At 37.0% G+C, this 18,300-nt stretch overlaps 1 protein-coding gene across 2 annotated transcripts; it reads left to right on the forward strand.

Annotated features, from left to right (window-relative positions):
* Positions 1-7,281: 7,281 nt before the first annotated feature.
* Positions 7,282-8,587, forward strand: LOC145100481 (uncharacterized). 2 transcript variants are annotated; one of them, XM_079037740.1, is made up of 4 exons: positions 7,282-7,380; positions 7,473-7,676; positions 7,765-7,915; positions 8,007-8,586. In XM_079037740.1, exons 1-4 carry the CDS (start codon positions 7,327-7,329, stop codon positions 8,516-8,518), a joined length of 921 nt encoding a protein of 306 aa, XP_078893866.1. In that variant the 5' UTR covers positions 7,282-7,326; the 3' UTR covers positions 8,519-8,586. The 2 variants fall into 2 exon arrangements, with proteins under 2 accessions (XP_078893866.1, XP_078893867.1); XM_079037741.1 differs by having other exon boundaries at positions 7,294-7,380; positions 7,502-7,676; positions 8,007-8,587.
* The last annotated feature ends 9,713 nt before the right edge of the window (positions 8,588-18,300 follow it).

The following is an 18,300-nucleotide window of genomic DNA, read 5'->3' on the forward strand; positions in this document are numbered from 1 at the left end:
TTGGGATTTTTATGGCTTTCTAAGCCATTTTCGGATTATGAGGGGTTGAGTGGGGATTGACCTCATATTTGGGCCTTAAGAGGGGTCTTATGGCATAAAGGTACCAACTTTAGGGCCATGAGAGCCCCATGCACATTGTAGAGCACATTCTATGGACTTTTGAGCTAAAACCCCATGCATGTGCATCAAGCTTGGAACTTTATGTATAAAATGGACATTAGGAGGCCAGATCTATAGTTTTGGTGTGTTAAATCCCATTTAGATCGACTGTATAGTAGTGGTCAAGGTTGGACTTGGCGTGTTGTTCTTGGAACTCGACAAGTGAGTGAGCATTGAACACCAAATCCTTTCTGAGGATGGATTAGTTGTTAGGAAGGGGGTCCCTTGGTTGTTTAGACACGAAAAAGGACCTGGACCTCATGGGACTCGACGAGTGGATTGAGTAGACTCGGCGAGTCCAAGGAAATCTCCTAACCTTTGAAGATGGACTCGGCGAGTTGTTCATACAACTCGGCGAGTCGTAGACTTGACAAGTTCTTATGAGGGAGATGAACTCGACGAGTTCAAGAATGAACTCGACGAGTCAAATGAAGATGGTCCCGATGTTACTATCGAAGGAAAAACCCGTCGAGTTCTTGCTAGACTCAACGAACCGAGTCGGGGTTTATATCGGGATAGAAGGGCATGGACTCGACGAGTTGGTAGGCCAACTCAACGATTCAGGTCAACTGAATGTTGACTTTGACCAATGTTGACTTTGACTGGACTTGGGTTGACCCTGGTTAGGGTTGTATGTTTTATTCATTGACTTAGAAGGGTTGTCATGTAAGGAGTGAGGAGTCGAGGAGAGTCGATCTTCACGCAGAGGACAGTTCAGACACTACATGACGTAGAGGTGAGTTACCTTCCAGTAGGGGTAGGTCTATGGCCACAATGCCGGCCCACCAACAGGGGTATTTGGTAGATGATTGTCTTGGTGATAATTATCTTGGTATGGTTACATGTTTTGGTCATGAGATATGCCTGTGAGATATGCTATGTGTGTAGAAGGGATTGGTTGTCCCTGACATAGGTCTTTAGGATCGAAGGGTAGGACAGTACCCAATTATGCCTGACTGTATGATTATATCTTGTTATTATATGCTAGTGCTAGGGGTGAAATAGTCCCTAGTTACCGGTTGAAAGATATCGATGGCGTGTACCGGTTGAAAGATATCGATGATCGTTACCGGTTGAAAGATACCGATGGCAGTAACCGGTTGTAAGATATTGATGATGTTATATGCTATGTGGTATGATGGGGGAACTCACTAAGCTTTGTGCTTACAGTTTCAGTTTTGGTTTCAGGTGCCTCTTCGTCTAAGGGGAAGGAGCCGGCGGTGTAGCAGCGCATCACACATTCACACATGATTTCCACAATGAGCTTCTGGGATTGTACTCTGATTTCCATCACTTATGATGTTATGATTTTGAGACAGGACATTGTGGTTTAAACCTAATGTAATATTGACAATGTTTTGTTAACATATTTTATGATTTACCTAATTTAAAAATGAAAATTTTAGCCTCAAATTTTGGGATGTTACAAAAAACACGATTTCAAAACGTGTATGTTACATCCTAATAAGCATATAATGGTACATATATGTATATAATAAGTGTTTAGCTCAAGTAATTATGATAGGGAATCAGTTTAGGGACTAGGAAACACTTATTTTGAAGTGTTACAATCACATATGATTGCACATAAGGGGTATATAGCCTCACAAATGGAGTGTAAGGCAAGAATGCATCAGTTTTGTGTGTGTGCAGTCAGGGTGTGCGGCGGCAAAATCCCTATGGAACATGCTAATGTGTCTCTCAAGGCCTTGGGAACCATCTAGGAAGTGTGTCTTAGCTATAACTTAACTTAAAGGGGTGTTAGTTACCATTTTGGACCTTAAAAGGGTCTGTATGACCACACAAAGGGTTTGTACGGCCGTAAACCCTTGATGGTCTTGCAAAGATGGTCAAAAGTGTGGTTCAAGGCCATATTTTGTATCCTCTAAGTGTTCTTGAACATGCTTTAGCATAGAATGTGAGTTTTGAGGCTAATATGCACCAAACAAAGGGGTGTATGGCCACATGGGGTGTGTACCACCGTACAGTCCTTGATGTTTATGATTTTGGACGATTTCTAATGGCATATCTAGTAAGCAACAAGCATGGGAAGGAGTACTTACGATATAGAAGCCTTTTGGGGTGTTTGGGGTCCAAGAAACTAGTAGGTGTTCTTGGTGTTCTTGTTGAAACTGAAGAACACTTGAAGATCTACCAAATGGAGTGATTTCATGGATGAAATCAGTGATTCATACAAGATACAGGAAAAATCAACAGATCAAGGGAAGAATACTTACAATCTTGAAGATCTAGGTGCAGAATTGGATGATAGTTGAGAGCAGAAACAAGTTCTTCGCTGAGGGAGGTGAAAAGGGTTGATTAGAGGCTAAGTCCCTCATATATAGTCCAAAGTGTACGGCTAGGGGGGGGGGGGTGTACGGCCGTACACTCCTCATGATGGAGTGTATGGCCATTTTGTGAAGTGTTTGAACTTGTGGGACCCATTTGTACACCCTAATTTGAAGGTATTACGCTCAGAACACTCAAATTGACTCAAAATAGTGCTAGAAGATGGCAAAATAAGTCTAACCTTGATTGATTTGAATAATTGAACAATGTATAAATTTTGGGTTGTCAAAAACAATAATGATCATACCATATGAACAATCGCAAACAATTTAAATAGTAGAACAAACAGTGTTCCTAAGAATTAGATTTGTCTTGATCTAAATCTAAAAGGTTATAATTTGTGTTTTAGAAATCGTGCCTAAGGCACTAGGCAACTTAAGGCGACAAGAGAAATTCCTCCAACCTCTAAGGCGATGTCGTGTATAGAAGGCATTGATTTTTGCTGTGAATCGGCGATTTTTTGTAGGCACCAAGGCCTCGCCTTTAGGGATTCATGTATCGGTGGGCTTTGGGTTTTGGGCTCAGTTCTACCTTATACCTATTAATTGTTTTATTTCTTTTTAACTGGAATCATATTAATATGCCGTCTAATTCAATTCACGCTTCACATGTATCAATGCTGACTCTGCATTACTTTTATATTCCAAGAGTTCTCGACAATCACCATAAATCCTTGTAATTTCTTCCCTCCTCTATTAATCCATACAATTTTCTTCCCTCATTGGGATTCGAAATTGCTAAATATTAGGCGATTTGGTTCAAGGTATTGTTTTGATACATTTCAAATAAATAAGAATTTGATTTTACTAATTTACCTTCCATATTTGGTGAAGACTTGCTGAATCTCCTTCAAATATGAAAAATTGACTAAGAAACTTAATGTCCAAATATAATCCATATTTTATCTTGTTGGTTTTGGGAATATAAACATATTTTGCAAAAAAAATAATATCGTAGACATTAAAAAAATAAAGCTAAATAAGATTAATGGACCACAAGTTAATTAGGCACTTTAGATTTGCTCCATAATTACACAGGGTAGTCAATTTACAAAAATTCCAATGATTAATTATATAACAACATTTTGTGTTAATGCTTATATTGTAGTTATGATTATTTGGGGTATGGAGCCTCCACTGGCAAGGTAAGCCAAGATTCAAGAGGCATTTCGTTTTGGTTTTTTCTTCCTATATGTTACTGTGAAGGGTATTTTACACATTTGGATACAAGCTGAGTGCTTTGATTATTTTATTGGCATTAGTATATATGCAGAAAGAAAGAGTGAGCTTAATTTGCTACCAATATATACTATGACATAGAGGCTGTTTACAATTGTTTAAAAATATTATGGAATCAAGCAGGGAGACATGATCTTATATGCACAACCGGTTTGCAGTGGGGCCATGTTACACCTGGCTTCTCGACTACAAAAATTGAGGAGCTTTGTTATACATAGTGCTATAATTTCACGAATAAGTGACATTTTGGTTTGATTTGTTTAAGGTAATTCCCAATTTTCACTTCAACTATTTGTCCCCCAATTCATTTGTGCTTCAATTTGTTCACCCTGTTTTCTTTTGTTTTTGATACAGAGTATTGACAAAGTACAAAAACTCAACTGCCTAGTTCTAATCATCAATGTAAGTCTCTTTTTACCCATTAACCCATGTCTGGATAAACTTAGTAAATGCTAGAAATAGCAACCTACTTTCATTTATTTACGTATTATAGCATCATATTTTTGTTTTTCTATATTACAAAGTTGTATTTTCATTTTTTTTACTTGAAATGATTGTAATTTGAGAAGGTGCAAGATTAATAAAAAGGGTAACATTGTTCTTTTCTATTTAAAAGAAATCATGGTAGCTTTTTTCACATGGTAATTGCAAACTTCAATGGCAAGATTAATATGAAATAAAGTTGAATCGTGAATATAGTTTAGATTAATATTAATATTATAATTTTATTTTTATATTTATAATCAAAATAAAAGATTTATTACATAAAACAAAGTCCAGTTTGTAATCAAAGTCAAACAAAAAATCGTATCATTGTAATTTGAGAGGGTGCAAGATTAGTAAAAAAAAAGACAGTATTGTCCTTTTCTATTTAAAAGAAATAATGGAAAAAGTACATTGCCATAAATATTACTTTGATTAAAAAACTTAAACTTTATGTTAAATTTGTATTAAATGTAACCACCAATTACCACAATTATGATAAAAAATGCAATAACACTGATATTATTTCTGAACATGAACAAAGAGGAAAAATATGCCCTTTTGTTTATAGTTTATGAAAAAACAAAAACAAATAATAGGAAATACAAACATATACCATACAACATAGATAAACTTTATGTCTGATGAACGAAAAAGATGATGCCATAACAAAAAAATCCAATTCATAAATTCAGAATATTTTATGAATGTAGCACAAACAAACCATTAAAAAAAATCATCAGTAACAAATGTTTGAACCTTCTAGCACACAATATGAAAATACAGCCATGCAAAATAAAAATTTGTAATTGTTCTTTAAAAGTAACAATTAAATACCTTTCCAAATTCACATCCAAATCAAAACGCAACCACTTTTTTCCAACTTTAACTTCAAAATACCTTTATGGAGTAAATTTGTTTTCATAATGAAAATACAATGTTTAGATGCCTAATTGATTTATAAACGTAAAAGAAATAATCACAATATATATATATATATATATATATATATATATATATATATATATATATATATATATATATATATATATATATATATATATTGCATTTTTTTATCATAATTGTTGTAATGTTGATTACATTAAATACAATTTTAACAGAAAGTTTAAGTTTTGCATTCAAACATTATGTTAAAAGAGTTTTAAAAAAAACTGTTACAACAGAAAAGTATGATTTATGAAATCACCGTTATATCAATTATGCTAAAAAATGAAAATAATAATAATAATAATAATAATAATAATAATAATAAACTGTCAATATATAACTATTTTTTTTTATGTTTGAACACCTTGTATGAAATTTTATGCTAAACATTATTCTATTATATATTCATGTTATTCTAATGCAAGAAACAACAATGAATTTGTGTCGATTTGTTTATTATAGCAATTACCTGTTTATATTTTATACGAAAAAAGTAATAATTCCACTTATTATAAACGAAATACTGACATATGTTGAAATGATAGTACGTTGATATTTCTTTCTATTTAAAATATCATACATATATTGAAATCTGATTTATGCATTTTTTTAAAATAAACAGTTCTATGCTATCTTCTAAGAAATACATATGAAAATGATCTCTAAATTTTATGTTATTTCATGGTATTTATATAATTATGAATATGGAAGATGTCTATAAAATTTAATACATTTTCAAAATATTAGTTTGAATCGGACATTAAATACATGAAATAGAAGTACATAAAAGAATTAGAATGAAAAAGAAACAAACAGAATTAACATAAACAAAAACAAAACATAGATAATCAACCGATAAAGTATGAATTAGTTTGCATTTGTCAAAACCGTTACATGTTTATCACAATACACTTTCGGAACATAACATAAACAAATATATATATATATATATATATATATATATATATATATATATATATATATATATATATATAATCAACAGATAAAACATGAATTTTAAGATGATTGTACACTAACCTGATGATTATATATTATGTGAATGAAAGGTTGTCGAATCACAAGGTGCTTTATAAGAAGTATAAAGGAGAACGATTTACCAGGGTTGCAGAGAAGAAGACGTACAGAGGAACCAAAATTTGAAAAATGAGAAGGTCAGAAAGCTTTTTAGATCTTCCATTTGTATAAACAATAATATAGCAAACATTATTTAATTCCTATTATAATTCCTATTATAATGGAGATATAATGGATAAAAGATTTAGAAATTCAAAAAGACTGCTAGATTATGGTAACTGAGTTGCTAATTAGTAGGGGTTGATAATTATATTATTTATTATGATTATGATTTAAATTAAATTGATTTAACTGTGATTGTATTTTGATTTCCGTTAACAGTGCATTGGGTGGGAAAAGTTTTGAGAGGAGATGTGTGCAACTGACACGTGGACAGAAGGAGCTTATAGGAAGGACACGTGGCGCTTTAGAGAAATTTTTATTAGAAAGAGATATAACGGTGTATATTTAAAAAAAATTATATAAATGCCCCCACGACAAATTTTAACGAGTGGGCTTTTATCCATAAGTAAAAATGAATTACAAAAATGGTTCATGTAGTAGGGATTTTTTTTTGTTTTTTTTTTCTTTTTAAAAACAATCATTCTAATTTTGTAAATAAAATCTTGTATACGTCCTAGCAAAGTGGAGAATGGAGATGAGCATTTTCTGGTTAAACATAATTTCCTAATTATTTCATCTTTTATACACATATATAAAATTCCATCGCCTCGTATGGAAATAGTAATTTAGGAGTGTAATTTAACGAGTGTATATGCTTGCGTAAAAAAAGTTATATAAGAAGTTATACTTAAATCACAAAAACACGACTCTCAAATACCTATTATTGAATTTTACCACGATACTGGATTTTATGAAAATCATATATGATAAACATCAAAGTGATAAAATAACAAAAAACGAAGTAGCACAACCAAAGGGACACGTGGTGGGAGGAGTGATACGTGTAGCTAAAAGAAGAAAGTAATCCAATTTTATATAAGCTATAATATAGATATTTGGGAATGGTCTTGGATTCGCACACTGATCACCGCTCCTGTGGAAGAGAGTAGAAATGGGACAAGGAGAAGAGGTAAACACCAGAAGCCCACCGGAGGTCGAGATTCAGGTAAACTAGCCACCGGTACTTACCGCAACTGGGATTCTCTTTGTGTATATACGTGTGTTTAATTAATCAGTCGATCGATCAACTGCATTCAGGAAAGAGGGGAGATATATTTCTTTTACAGGCCTAAAGTAAATAAGGAAGAAGCACATAGCTCCGATGATGTGCAGCGGATGTACATAGTTTTAAGGCCCGAGTCCGGCGAGACGTCCACTCAAGTCAAGCAGAAAGAGGAAGAAGAAGAAGAAGAAGAAGAAGACGACGACCCACCGCCTACTCAAGGTGGCCATGGCTCCCAGGTGTGCTTTTAGCTACCAAACGACTTTTTGTCGTTAATTCAAGTTGATATTAAAATTTAACTTAACAAACATGCATTTGATCTATTAGGAGGTAAACATAGAGAAGAATTCACTCCTCCGGTTCATTGTCATGGGCCAGAAGAAGCTCCCGGATCCAACCAAGAACAGCAGGCCGCTTTGGGGCTTCGTAGAGTTGGTGACCACCAAGATTGAGGATGTCAAGGATGCTCTTAAAGGAGGTTAAATTGGATCAATGTTACATTTGTTAATATGTATGTGGATGATCTTCTGCTTACTTTAAAAATAAAAACATACACTTGTGGTGTACAGAGGAATATGATACTGCGAAGAGTGGACACAGGCACAAAGCTGCAGCAAGACCAGTAGGGGAAGGCATATACCGCATACTAAGGCATCACAGCGGGAAGAAGATGCACACCCATCTGATTTACAAGCTGGAATTCCCATCGGAAGAAGAGAAAAATGAACCACAAGAGGCTTTAAACATCGAAAAAGAGGCATCTTTCCTTATACAAATAAAGAATCCGACCCAGAAAGGACAGTTTAGGGGACTTAATAAGAAGAAAAGAGCGGTGTTCCCTGCCCACCTGCAAGGACAGTTTGGGAAATTACGTTACCATGCTGCAGATCCTCCTGACTTTTTAAACTATGAAGGTTGCGAGTTTTTGCTGATATCAGCATCCGACGACATTGAAGAAGAGCTTGGGTTGGAGTTGAAGAGCGAGGTTGAAGAGACACAGGATGCTTCTTGCTCCGACCTTCTTAACACTTTTGGAGAGACTTCATCCACAAATGCGCTTCTCAAAGGGATTTGGGTTTGAATGTGCATGCTCTTCGTGAATTTAACTGTCAGCTAGGATGCATAATATTTGGAAGTAGTTAATTAGTTAGTTACTTATTGTTGATTTTTTTTTTTTTTTTTTTTTTTGGAAACGGGAAACGAATTAAGTGGAGCTCACCCCGGGTTCGAGCTCCTTTACTCGCAATATTAATATTGTTTATTAATATTGTTGATTATGTGTATATATTTGTTTATGTTAATAGTTCAGGCTTTCCAGTTCGCATAAATGCAGTTGTTATGGTTAGTAAGTAACGTTGTTGAGTTAATGGTTTGCATATACTGATATAAGTATATATATGACGATGACAATATTCACAAAATCATCAAACATTCTTGCACATAATTCATTTAAAGATATTCATAACAGAAACATATATAAACTGATTTATTCGGCTTGCATAAAATCCAAAACGTGCATGATGTAAAAGAATACTTTCTTTAGTATCAATTCACGTATAACAATTTAATGCACTGAAGCACTACAATTATAATTTTACAATGTAACTTCTGCAAATGAAGACCACAAATATGGCATATTTTTCTTTTAACAGCCGATATGGGTTTTTTGCATGGGCATATACCCGAACATATCACTACAACACCTAACACCCTATGTTTGCCGACGGCATTTTATGAACCTATACCAATGACATTGTCATTGGATAGGATAGGATGGAGTATACCGAAACCGACAACATGTAGTTGGCACAGACTAGTCATGATAGGTGGAAATAGTCGTCAGTCGGCATGGGGGTAAGTTGGCACAGACTAGTCATGATAGGTGGAAATAGTCGTCAGTCGGCATAGGGGTAACAAGTTGTCCGCATAGGATCCGTGTCGAGAATGATTTTCGAAAAAAATTAAATTTTATTAAATACATGTGGCAAAGAAATGTCATCGGAATGAGTACAACGACGATTTGTCATAGGTATAGATAAGAACTGTAGCGACGACATGCCGTCGACACAGTATCAGTTGTCTATAAGACAAACAACTATATACAGACGATATGTTGTTGGGATAGCCGCTAGAAGTTTTTTTTCTTAAGTTTTTAAAGATCCTATTAATTTACCATTTATGTATTCTTGACAAATCCAGATATTTTGTAACATATATTAAATGTGATACAATAACTAACTACCATTGTTCAAATTCAAGTTTAGTATTACTATACATACCAAACTACATACCAAATTCAATTAGCTAACATTGTTCAAAATAACACAAAACATCAACCATCATTATCATATTCTTCTTCTTCTTCCATCCTCTCGGGCTCGACATTTTCTTGAGAGGTATTTCCTTGTGAGGTACTTCCTTGTGTGATGGAATTGAATAGAAAGCTAGAACATGATGATGGTTGGAAGTTAGAAATACATGCCTCCAAGGAGTTATTATATTGTTGTAAGTATTTTTGTATTTGGTATGCATCAAATTGGGATTGAGATTTGGATTGAGATTGGGAAGATACAGAAGCACGTTCATTTGGAAGTAGACCAAACGATTGGTCCCCTACTCACTCTGCGAGCATGTCACATCTCGTCCTGAGGGAACGAGCGAGACGTTGTTCCCCATCTACATCTTCGCCTTCCTCGATCTCGTTTTGCATTTTCTCATATCACTAGTACAAAAATCATTAATTGATGCCGTTAAAAAGGATTAATTGATGCGGATATTGAACCGCACCAACAAATATCACATTAAAAAAACACCCCTATTTAATAATGCGGTTATATAACTGCCCCCAAAAATGAAGAAACCCGCCTAAAAAAATACCCACATTTAATGATGAATACCGCACCAAAAAATTATAACCGCACCAATTTATGAAGTCACAATTCCATTCATTTCTTCGTTGTTTTTTTATAGCACGAATATTAGACATACTCTATATTAGTATATTAGGGTATGACCACAATATTAGTTTATGATTGTAATGGGTTTTATATTTAAATATTATCTACCCAACCTATCTACTAACCTATTGATCCTTAAAACACATCCTCCTCTTTTTTATATTTCTTCTTGGTTCGATGGTGGCGTAAGTATCATGTGGTGATGGTTGTCAAAAGTGGAAGTTGGGGTGTAGTTTGTTCGAAGCCGGAACAAGTAAGAGGGTGGAGGTTCCCATGGTTCGAGGTTGTTTACGGTGTTGATATGTGCATATTTAGTGTGTATTTAGTATAGTTTTTTATTCATATATTAGCTAAATTATCGCATATTATGGACAAAAGATACTTAAAAGTGTTAAATTATGTTTTTCAGTCCAAAGATGAAGCTCGGGAGCAAAAGGAAGCAAGAGAAGCGGTTAGAAGATTGAGAGTGGAATGAAGAAGGAAAACACTGAAAAAGAAGCTTCTACTCGTCGAGTCAGATAGCTACTCGACGAGTCCGGTCGAGGAATCAGAAGGATAATGACTCGGGATCCCAGATAATTATCGCAACACGGAGAATGTGAGAGGGACTCGTCGAGTCACCACTTGACTCGACGAGTCGGACCGCTTATTTAAAGATAATTCCACAGATCGAGAGGCAGAAGTTCTGGGACGATTCATAAGTGCTTAGTTGCGAATAAGAAGCCAGAAGAACCCTAGAAGTCGATCAAGGAAGCTAGAATCTAATTCCGGGAGTAATTAAGGCATAATTCCACCATTCTACTTATTTCTTTTGTTTTGTCAACATGATTAAGCAACTTGAACTTATTTGTTTGCTGTTATTTACCTTAGTTATGAACTAAATTCTTTAAACTTCTATTTGGGGATACGAAATTGGTAATATGGTTTGATTCTTGGTAGGATTAATTCTATGTTGGTTAATTTAGTTATTTTAGCTTGCTAAAGAACCTTGTGTATGAATGATAATTGATTTTCTGTTAATAGGGAGATAATTAATTAGCATGAACATCTATTAGTTATCAATCTCATATGCTTAGTGAACACTTTTTGTCATATGTCTAGTGTAGTGAACATGAAACTAGGATTAATAAGAAAATCAAGTAAATTTATGTGCAAGCTTGTGAGATGACCATTAAACAAGAAGTTAATTAAAAGATAAATTAATTAGCTATTGCAAGTCTAACTTAACCCGAATATTATATCTAGTAAATTTAATTGAAATAGACAACTGGCCATTGTTTAAATTGATTTATTTGCTAAGGATTAATGAAGTGAATACGGAACTAATCAATTGAATCGGTAACTAGCAAAAGAATTAATCCATTGCACTTTTACCTTGAAATCAACTATAGGATCAATTAAGTTGAACTAAATAGAAGTACTTTTCCGTTATTGAATCTAGTCAAAGTCTTTGTTTTCTAGCTTAACAAGTAATCATTAGCAAGTTTCTAGTCTTGTAAAACTAGAGAAAACCCCTACTTATTAGTTAAATTAGATAAATTAGTTTTTAGTATTTAATTTGCCGTTCCCTGTGTTCGATACCCTACTTGCTTGAACTATACCACAATTGATAGGTTCACTGCCTTTTGTGTGTTATTTGATAATTAAAAGTAGGTTTAAAACTAGTGAGTTTTACACACATCAAGTTTTTGGCGCCGTTGCCGGGGAACGGTTCTAAAATTAATAGTAAAATCTAGTTTAATCGATCCTTTGTGTGGGATTTATCTTACACAAAGTTATTTACAAAGCAAATCAGTAAGTAGATTTAGTTTTAATAAAATTTCGTTTTTAGAATAACTAGAATTTTTTATTTTCTGTTTTTGCCTTGAACTCGCCGAGTGCATTCGAGCAGACTCGGCGAGTCCATCGCTGTTTTAGTCTTTATTTATTTCGTTTTTATTCCTTTTACGCGTTTCGTTTCTTTTGTTTCGTTTTTTTTAGCTGTTTCATGACCCGAGGATCGGACACACCTCTAGTACCACCTTTGGAAGACCCGGAATCCGCACTAAAGAGAAGCAAGGGAAAAGCCGTAGGAGAAACCGCAACTTCAAAGAACTCACCACTCAAGAACTTGAAATCCGTTTTCAGCAAGAAGAAAGGCAGCAAATCAGGAGTATCCAGTGCCTCATTAACAATTGAAGAACCAATTCACGAAGGTAGCGAGTACGAGACCGAGGAAGAAAAAGAGCATATTTCCGAGCACGAAACCGATTCCGAAGAAGAGTTAGCTATCACTATGGCTAACATCGATGAAATCCCCATGGGGGAATGGAAGAAAAGGATGCGTGATGACACCGGGCCGGGACTTGTGCAACCCGCAATTCCCGCAACCGCTACGTTTGAGCTAAAGGGCCATATTCTCGCTCAACTCAAGGAGATCCCTTTTTACGGAAGAGATCATGAAGACGCTTACAAGCATTTGGACGAAGTAAATGATGTGGCCGACTACTTCAACGTGCCTAATGTTCCACGCGAGACCCAGCTTCTTCGAATGCTTCCTGTCACGTTTAAAGGCGCTGCGAAAGATTGGTTAAAATCACTTCCTCCCGGATCGGTCACCACATGGGCCAAGATGAAAGAAGAGTTCATTGACCATTTCTGCCCACCTTCCAAGATAGCCAAGCTAAAGAAAGCCATTGCCAACTTCGAGCAACAACCCGGAGAATCTCTTTATGAAGCTTGGGAAAGGTACGAGAGCCTACTTAGAAATTGCCCACACCATGATCTTAATAGCCAACAGGAGGTCTCCATCTTTTATGATGGAGTTAATGTCACCACAAGGCAACTACTCGATTCACAAGGCCCGCTCACCCGAAAGCCACCTCCAGAAATAAAAGAATTAATTGAAGAATTCTCTAAGCATTCTAGAGAATACCACAATCCGAGGAATGAAGTGAGTCGTGGAGCAGTAAACTCGGTGAACGATGGCATGGCGGCAGTAATAGCTAAACTCGATAGCCTAGACCGAAGAATGACGAAAATGGATCAAACGATCCATGCTATTAGGGTAGGATGCGAAAATTGTGGCGGCCCCCATCTTACCAAGGATTGTGATCGAGACGAGAATGGAAATAAAAAAGCTCAAGTATTTTATTCCAGTGGCGATAGATATGATGAAGACTGGAGGAAACCAAAAAAAGAATGGCTCCCATACGAAGAGTATAAAAAGGCTAAGGAGGAGAAATACAAACAGAGGGAGAGGGGATTCTATCAAAAGGAAGAGCCGGTGACGGAAAAGAAAGCAAATTTAGAAGATATACTCACAAGGTTCATAACCGCATCCGAGAAAAGACATAATGATCACGATGTAGCAATGCAAGAAACCAGAAACATGCTGAGGAATCAGCAAGCTTCCATTCTCAACATTGAGAAACAGCTGGGACAGCTTGCACATCAAGTGAATGAAAGAAGACCGGGTCAACTTCCGAGCAACACCGAGCCCAATCCAAGAAAGGAGAACGTGAGCATAATAACCTCCAGCAGTGAAGAAGAATTTACAGAAACACTAAGGGTCCCAATGAAGAAGGCAGAAAAGGAAGAAAAACCAGAACCAGAAAAACCCGACCAGACTCGCCGAGTCACTCTCATGGACTCGACGAGTCCAGTCGGGAATGAAGATACTGCCAGTTTTCTAAAGCCATACAATCCTCCTTTGCCATACCCAACCAGAGCCATGCCTGCAGAAAAAGTTCAAGCCTACAGAACCTTCATGGAGCATGTTAAAGCCTTACAAGTCAATATGCCATTTGTGGAAACAATGCTCCAAACTCCTAAATACTTTAACTTGCTTAAAGGCCTTTTTGCTGCTAGGAAAGATCTGGCTGAAGTCGCGGAGATATTGATGAGTGAGCTGCCTGAGAAGAAGGGTGATCTAGGTAACATAGTAATTCCGTGCCAATTTGGTAATGAAGTTTCTACTCGAGCATTGGCTGATTCAGGTGCAAGCATTAATTTAATGCCCTATTCATTCTTTAAGAAGCTAAATTTACCAGCACCAAGGCCGGTAAATATGAGAATCCATTTGGCAAACAAAACGATAATTAATCCGCAAGGCATTTGTGAAAACCTCCTTATCAAAGTGGACAAGTTTATTTTTCCAGTAGACTTCGTGGTGGTGGAAATGGAAGAAGACCCCGAAATACCAATTATTTTGGGAAGATCATTCTTAAACACCGCGTGTGCCCTAATTGACATATGTGAGTCTACATTGACATTAAGTGTGGGGGATGAGTCGGTGATGTTTAAAGCTATTCCAGAAGTCAAGCAAGAAGAAGAAAAGAGAGAAGAAATCTCATTTATCCAATTGGATGATGAGGTATTACAAAAAGAGCTTGAAATTTTACTAAAAGAAGACCCAAGTAAGTTCACACTATACTCTGAAGGAGTTGAAGATGCTAACAAAGACTTGGAGGAGCTAGAAAAACTACTGGAAGGAGCCAACTCAGAAAACACTCCAGGGTTGATGGAACCCGATCCGACTCGCCGAGTCGTCATAATGGACTCGACGAGTCCAGTCGATTTGGATAAAAACTTGACCAAAGCTGATCTGTTTAGTTCTTCACATACACTGGGTTCAGTTACTGTTTTTGATTCTTTGGAAGAACAATCTGCAGAAGAAGTAAAGGGAATGGAGGTCCAACACGCCGATGTGGCATGCCTTGATACGATGCCATTTGGAGAAGGGTTAAGCACGGGAAAGGATGCAGGAATAAAGGAAAAAGCTGATCACCAATTCACCACTAAACCTAGAGCACGGACCATCATGAAATATGAAGTCATTAAATTTAAAGAGAAGGATGTTCAAGAGTTGGTGAAAAAGAAAAGGGTAAAGCAGAAAAAGAGAAAAAGGAAAGACCAAGCAGCTGAAGATGAGGCAATGAAAAGGAGAAGAGACGAATTGAAGAGGGCTTACAAGAAGAAGATTCACGCCTACAAGACCAAGTATAAACCACAAAAAATGAGGCGTACATTACCGATGCTTGAAGATGACAAAACGTAAATGGGAAGGAGTCTAGCTCATGACTCCTCAAAAAGAAGCGCTTGGCGGGAGGCAACCCGTCGTTAGAGTTTGCTTTCTTTTACTCTTTAGTTTTTTTTTATTAGTTTTTGTTTCTTTTCACAATTTTAATCTTCCAAATCATCGGACATATCTGCTTGAGAGTGTGCCTAGCCTAAGTGTGGGGTGAAATGATTCATAATTAACAGAAAAGTTTTGAAAAATATGCAAATTTTTAAATGACTCGCCAAGTCTGACCCTGACTCGACGAGTATATATTGATTACTGAAAATCTTTGACTGCGCGACTAGACTCGCCGAGTCTGAACCTGACTCGACGAGTCGGTTTTATTTACAGAAAAAAAATAATTTCGAAATTACTTTTACATCTGGTAAATAGGGTTTTAACCCTAAAAATTCAGTTTCCACACCACACTCGCCGGGTACCCCTTTCGCAAACGCTCTCAAGCATTCAAAGAAATCTTCAAATCTTCTTCCAATTTCTCAAGGTTTAAACTCAAAAGGTAACAACTTTCTTCTTGATTTCTAGAAAGAATGTGATTATAAGGCCATCTATACCTGCAATTGCATGAAAAAAACCGGTTGTTGAAAAATAATGAAATTCTAGGGTTTCGATTTTTTCATGAATATTGTTGTTTTGAACGTTTATTTTGGCCTTATTACTTAGTAGGAAGTCCTTGAACAAAAACCCTTGACAGAAATTACAAGTTTTATGGTCCAATTTTATGCGACCCGTCGACTGACTCGTGCAGGTTGCGCGACTTGTCGAGTCGGGCATGGACTCGACGAGTCCAGTCGATTTACAGATACATTTTAGTTTTTAATTATTTTCTGTGTTTCTGGGTTTTGTGTGTTTATTTTGCAGAAATCATGTTCAGAAGAGGACAATCTTCAACTGGTAGCCAAGGGGAGTTTCCATGGTTAAACTTCCCGCAAATTGAATCCGCTTCAACAATGAGGAAGTGGAAGAAGAAGCTCTCCGACATTAAGAAGAAGGAGGTGTATGTACCGAACATAATTGATTGGGAATGGCTGCAAAGTGTTAGCTATGAAGAAGAACTAGCTCCTTACCTTTTGAAGGAGTTCCAACATGAAGGCGAAACTATGGTGTGTGACGGGTGGAGCCGGGTCTTTCGCATACAAGAGCCGGTGTATTTAGAGCTTTGCTTGGAGTTTTTCTCCACGGTGTCTTTCACCGGGGGAGTGGATGTGTATCACCCAACGAGCTTTACTTTTTGTCTTGGGGGCGAGTATCGTCAATGCTCGGTGGTGGACCTTGCCTGCCGACTAGGGATCTATGATCAACCCTTGGTGACAACAAACATATTTCGGGCTTTCTTGGCAAACACTCATATGGCGTTCCCCGATGGAGTCACAAGCACGGGTTGGTGGAATACCATAGGAAACAAAGTTTACATCCCAAAGTCTGCACAAGAAGGGAGCATCCGATCCCCGACTCACCGCCTCATTCACCGCCTTATTTCCTCCACCATCAACCAAAGGAAAGACGATGACAAGGTCTCCAACCTTGACGTTTTCTACTTATGGAGCATTATAACACCCGGCGTCTTTTGCAACATCCCATGGTGTATTGCTTCATACCTTTTGGAGGGTGCGGTCAAAGATCGCAAAACCTCCCGTATCAATGGAGGAATGTTTGTCACTCGTTTGGCTAATTCATTCGGGTTGATGAACCGTGGTGCCTGGAACTTCATGACAATGATCCCGACGCCCCCGTTTAATCCCATTCTTTTCCGACGAGCACGGATAATTGAAGACTATGGTGGTGGCCATTATGCCATCCCAAATGATGACCCCGTTATTGGTCCCGATGCACCGGGAAGGAGGGTGAGATCGAGAAGAGAACGGGATGTGGAGGACGAGCCGCCAGTGATTCCGGTCGAAAATGAAGATGTACCAATGGATTGGTACAATGTAGAGATGAGGCGGATGCAGGATCAATTGGCGAGGGGGCTGAACTTTAGCAACCAATCCCACATTTGACTTTTTGACCACTTCAATATCCCACATATTGATGGTGGGAATTACCCATTCATTTTGTCTTGGGATGAGAGGATTGCTGCGAGACGAAGCGGAGCCGGGGGAAGTGGAGCCGCCAATGATGATGAGGAAGATGAAGATTGATGTTTTTGTGTTTTTAATCAAACAATTTTAATTTTTTTGTTTTGTTTTATATTTTTTATTTGGAGTGTATGCTTTGAGATTTTATTATGTTTAATGGTTGTTTGCTTTAGTTATTTTTCAGGATTGACTTATGATTGCTTGCTTAGAATGGTTTAGAGATGTAAAGCATGGATGTTTTCTAGAGTAAGTGCGAGTCAAAGAAGCGAGTTTTTAACGTCAAAGTGTCAAGTCCGATCCTAGGGGGTATGAGCAATTGAGTCCAAATGTGAGGAAGGGTTAAAGAAGTTTTTGGAAGCTAAAACAGTTGCAAAATACCAAGTTTTTTCGTTCAGTGGCCTACTCGACGAGTGCACTAAGCTGACTCGCCGAGTCGCCTTGTATTTTTACATATTCTGAGAAGGCGCGCTGGTACTCGACGAGTCCACTATAAGACTCGACGAGTCGATCATTTTTTAATACCGACGGACTGCTGATTTGATGCTGCTACTGGTCCCACTTGCTCACTTATTCTTCCATTTCCATTCTTGAAGATCTTACACTGATTTCCGCGTATTTGGAGCGACCCACACGAGTTTTGACACCTAAGGCATGGATGAGATGTTACCATGTCTAAAGTTGATTGAAGTTGGAGCTTAAAATGGAAGTGATCAGCCTATCGACTGCTATCCCAGGGGAGTTTGTTCCAATTCCCTCTTTAGTTTCTTTT

The sequence above is a fragment of the Lactuca serriola genome, chromosome 4 (genome assembly GCF_051521515.1).
Source record: "Lactuca serriola cultivar US96UC23 chromosome 4, Lser_US96UC23_V15, whole genome shotgun sequence".
In the NCBI taxonomy this organism is placed as follows: Eukaryota; Viridiplantae; Streptophyta; class Magnoliopsida; order Asterales; family Asteraceae; genus Lactuca; species Lactuca serriola.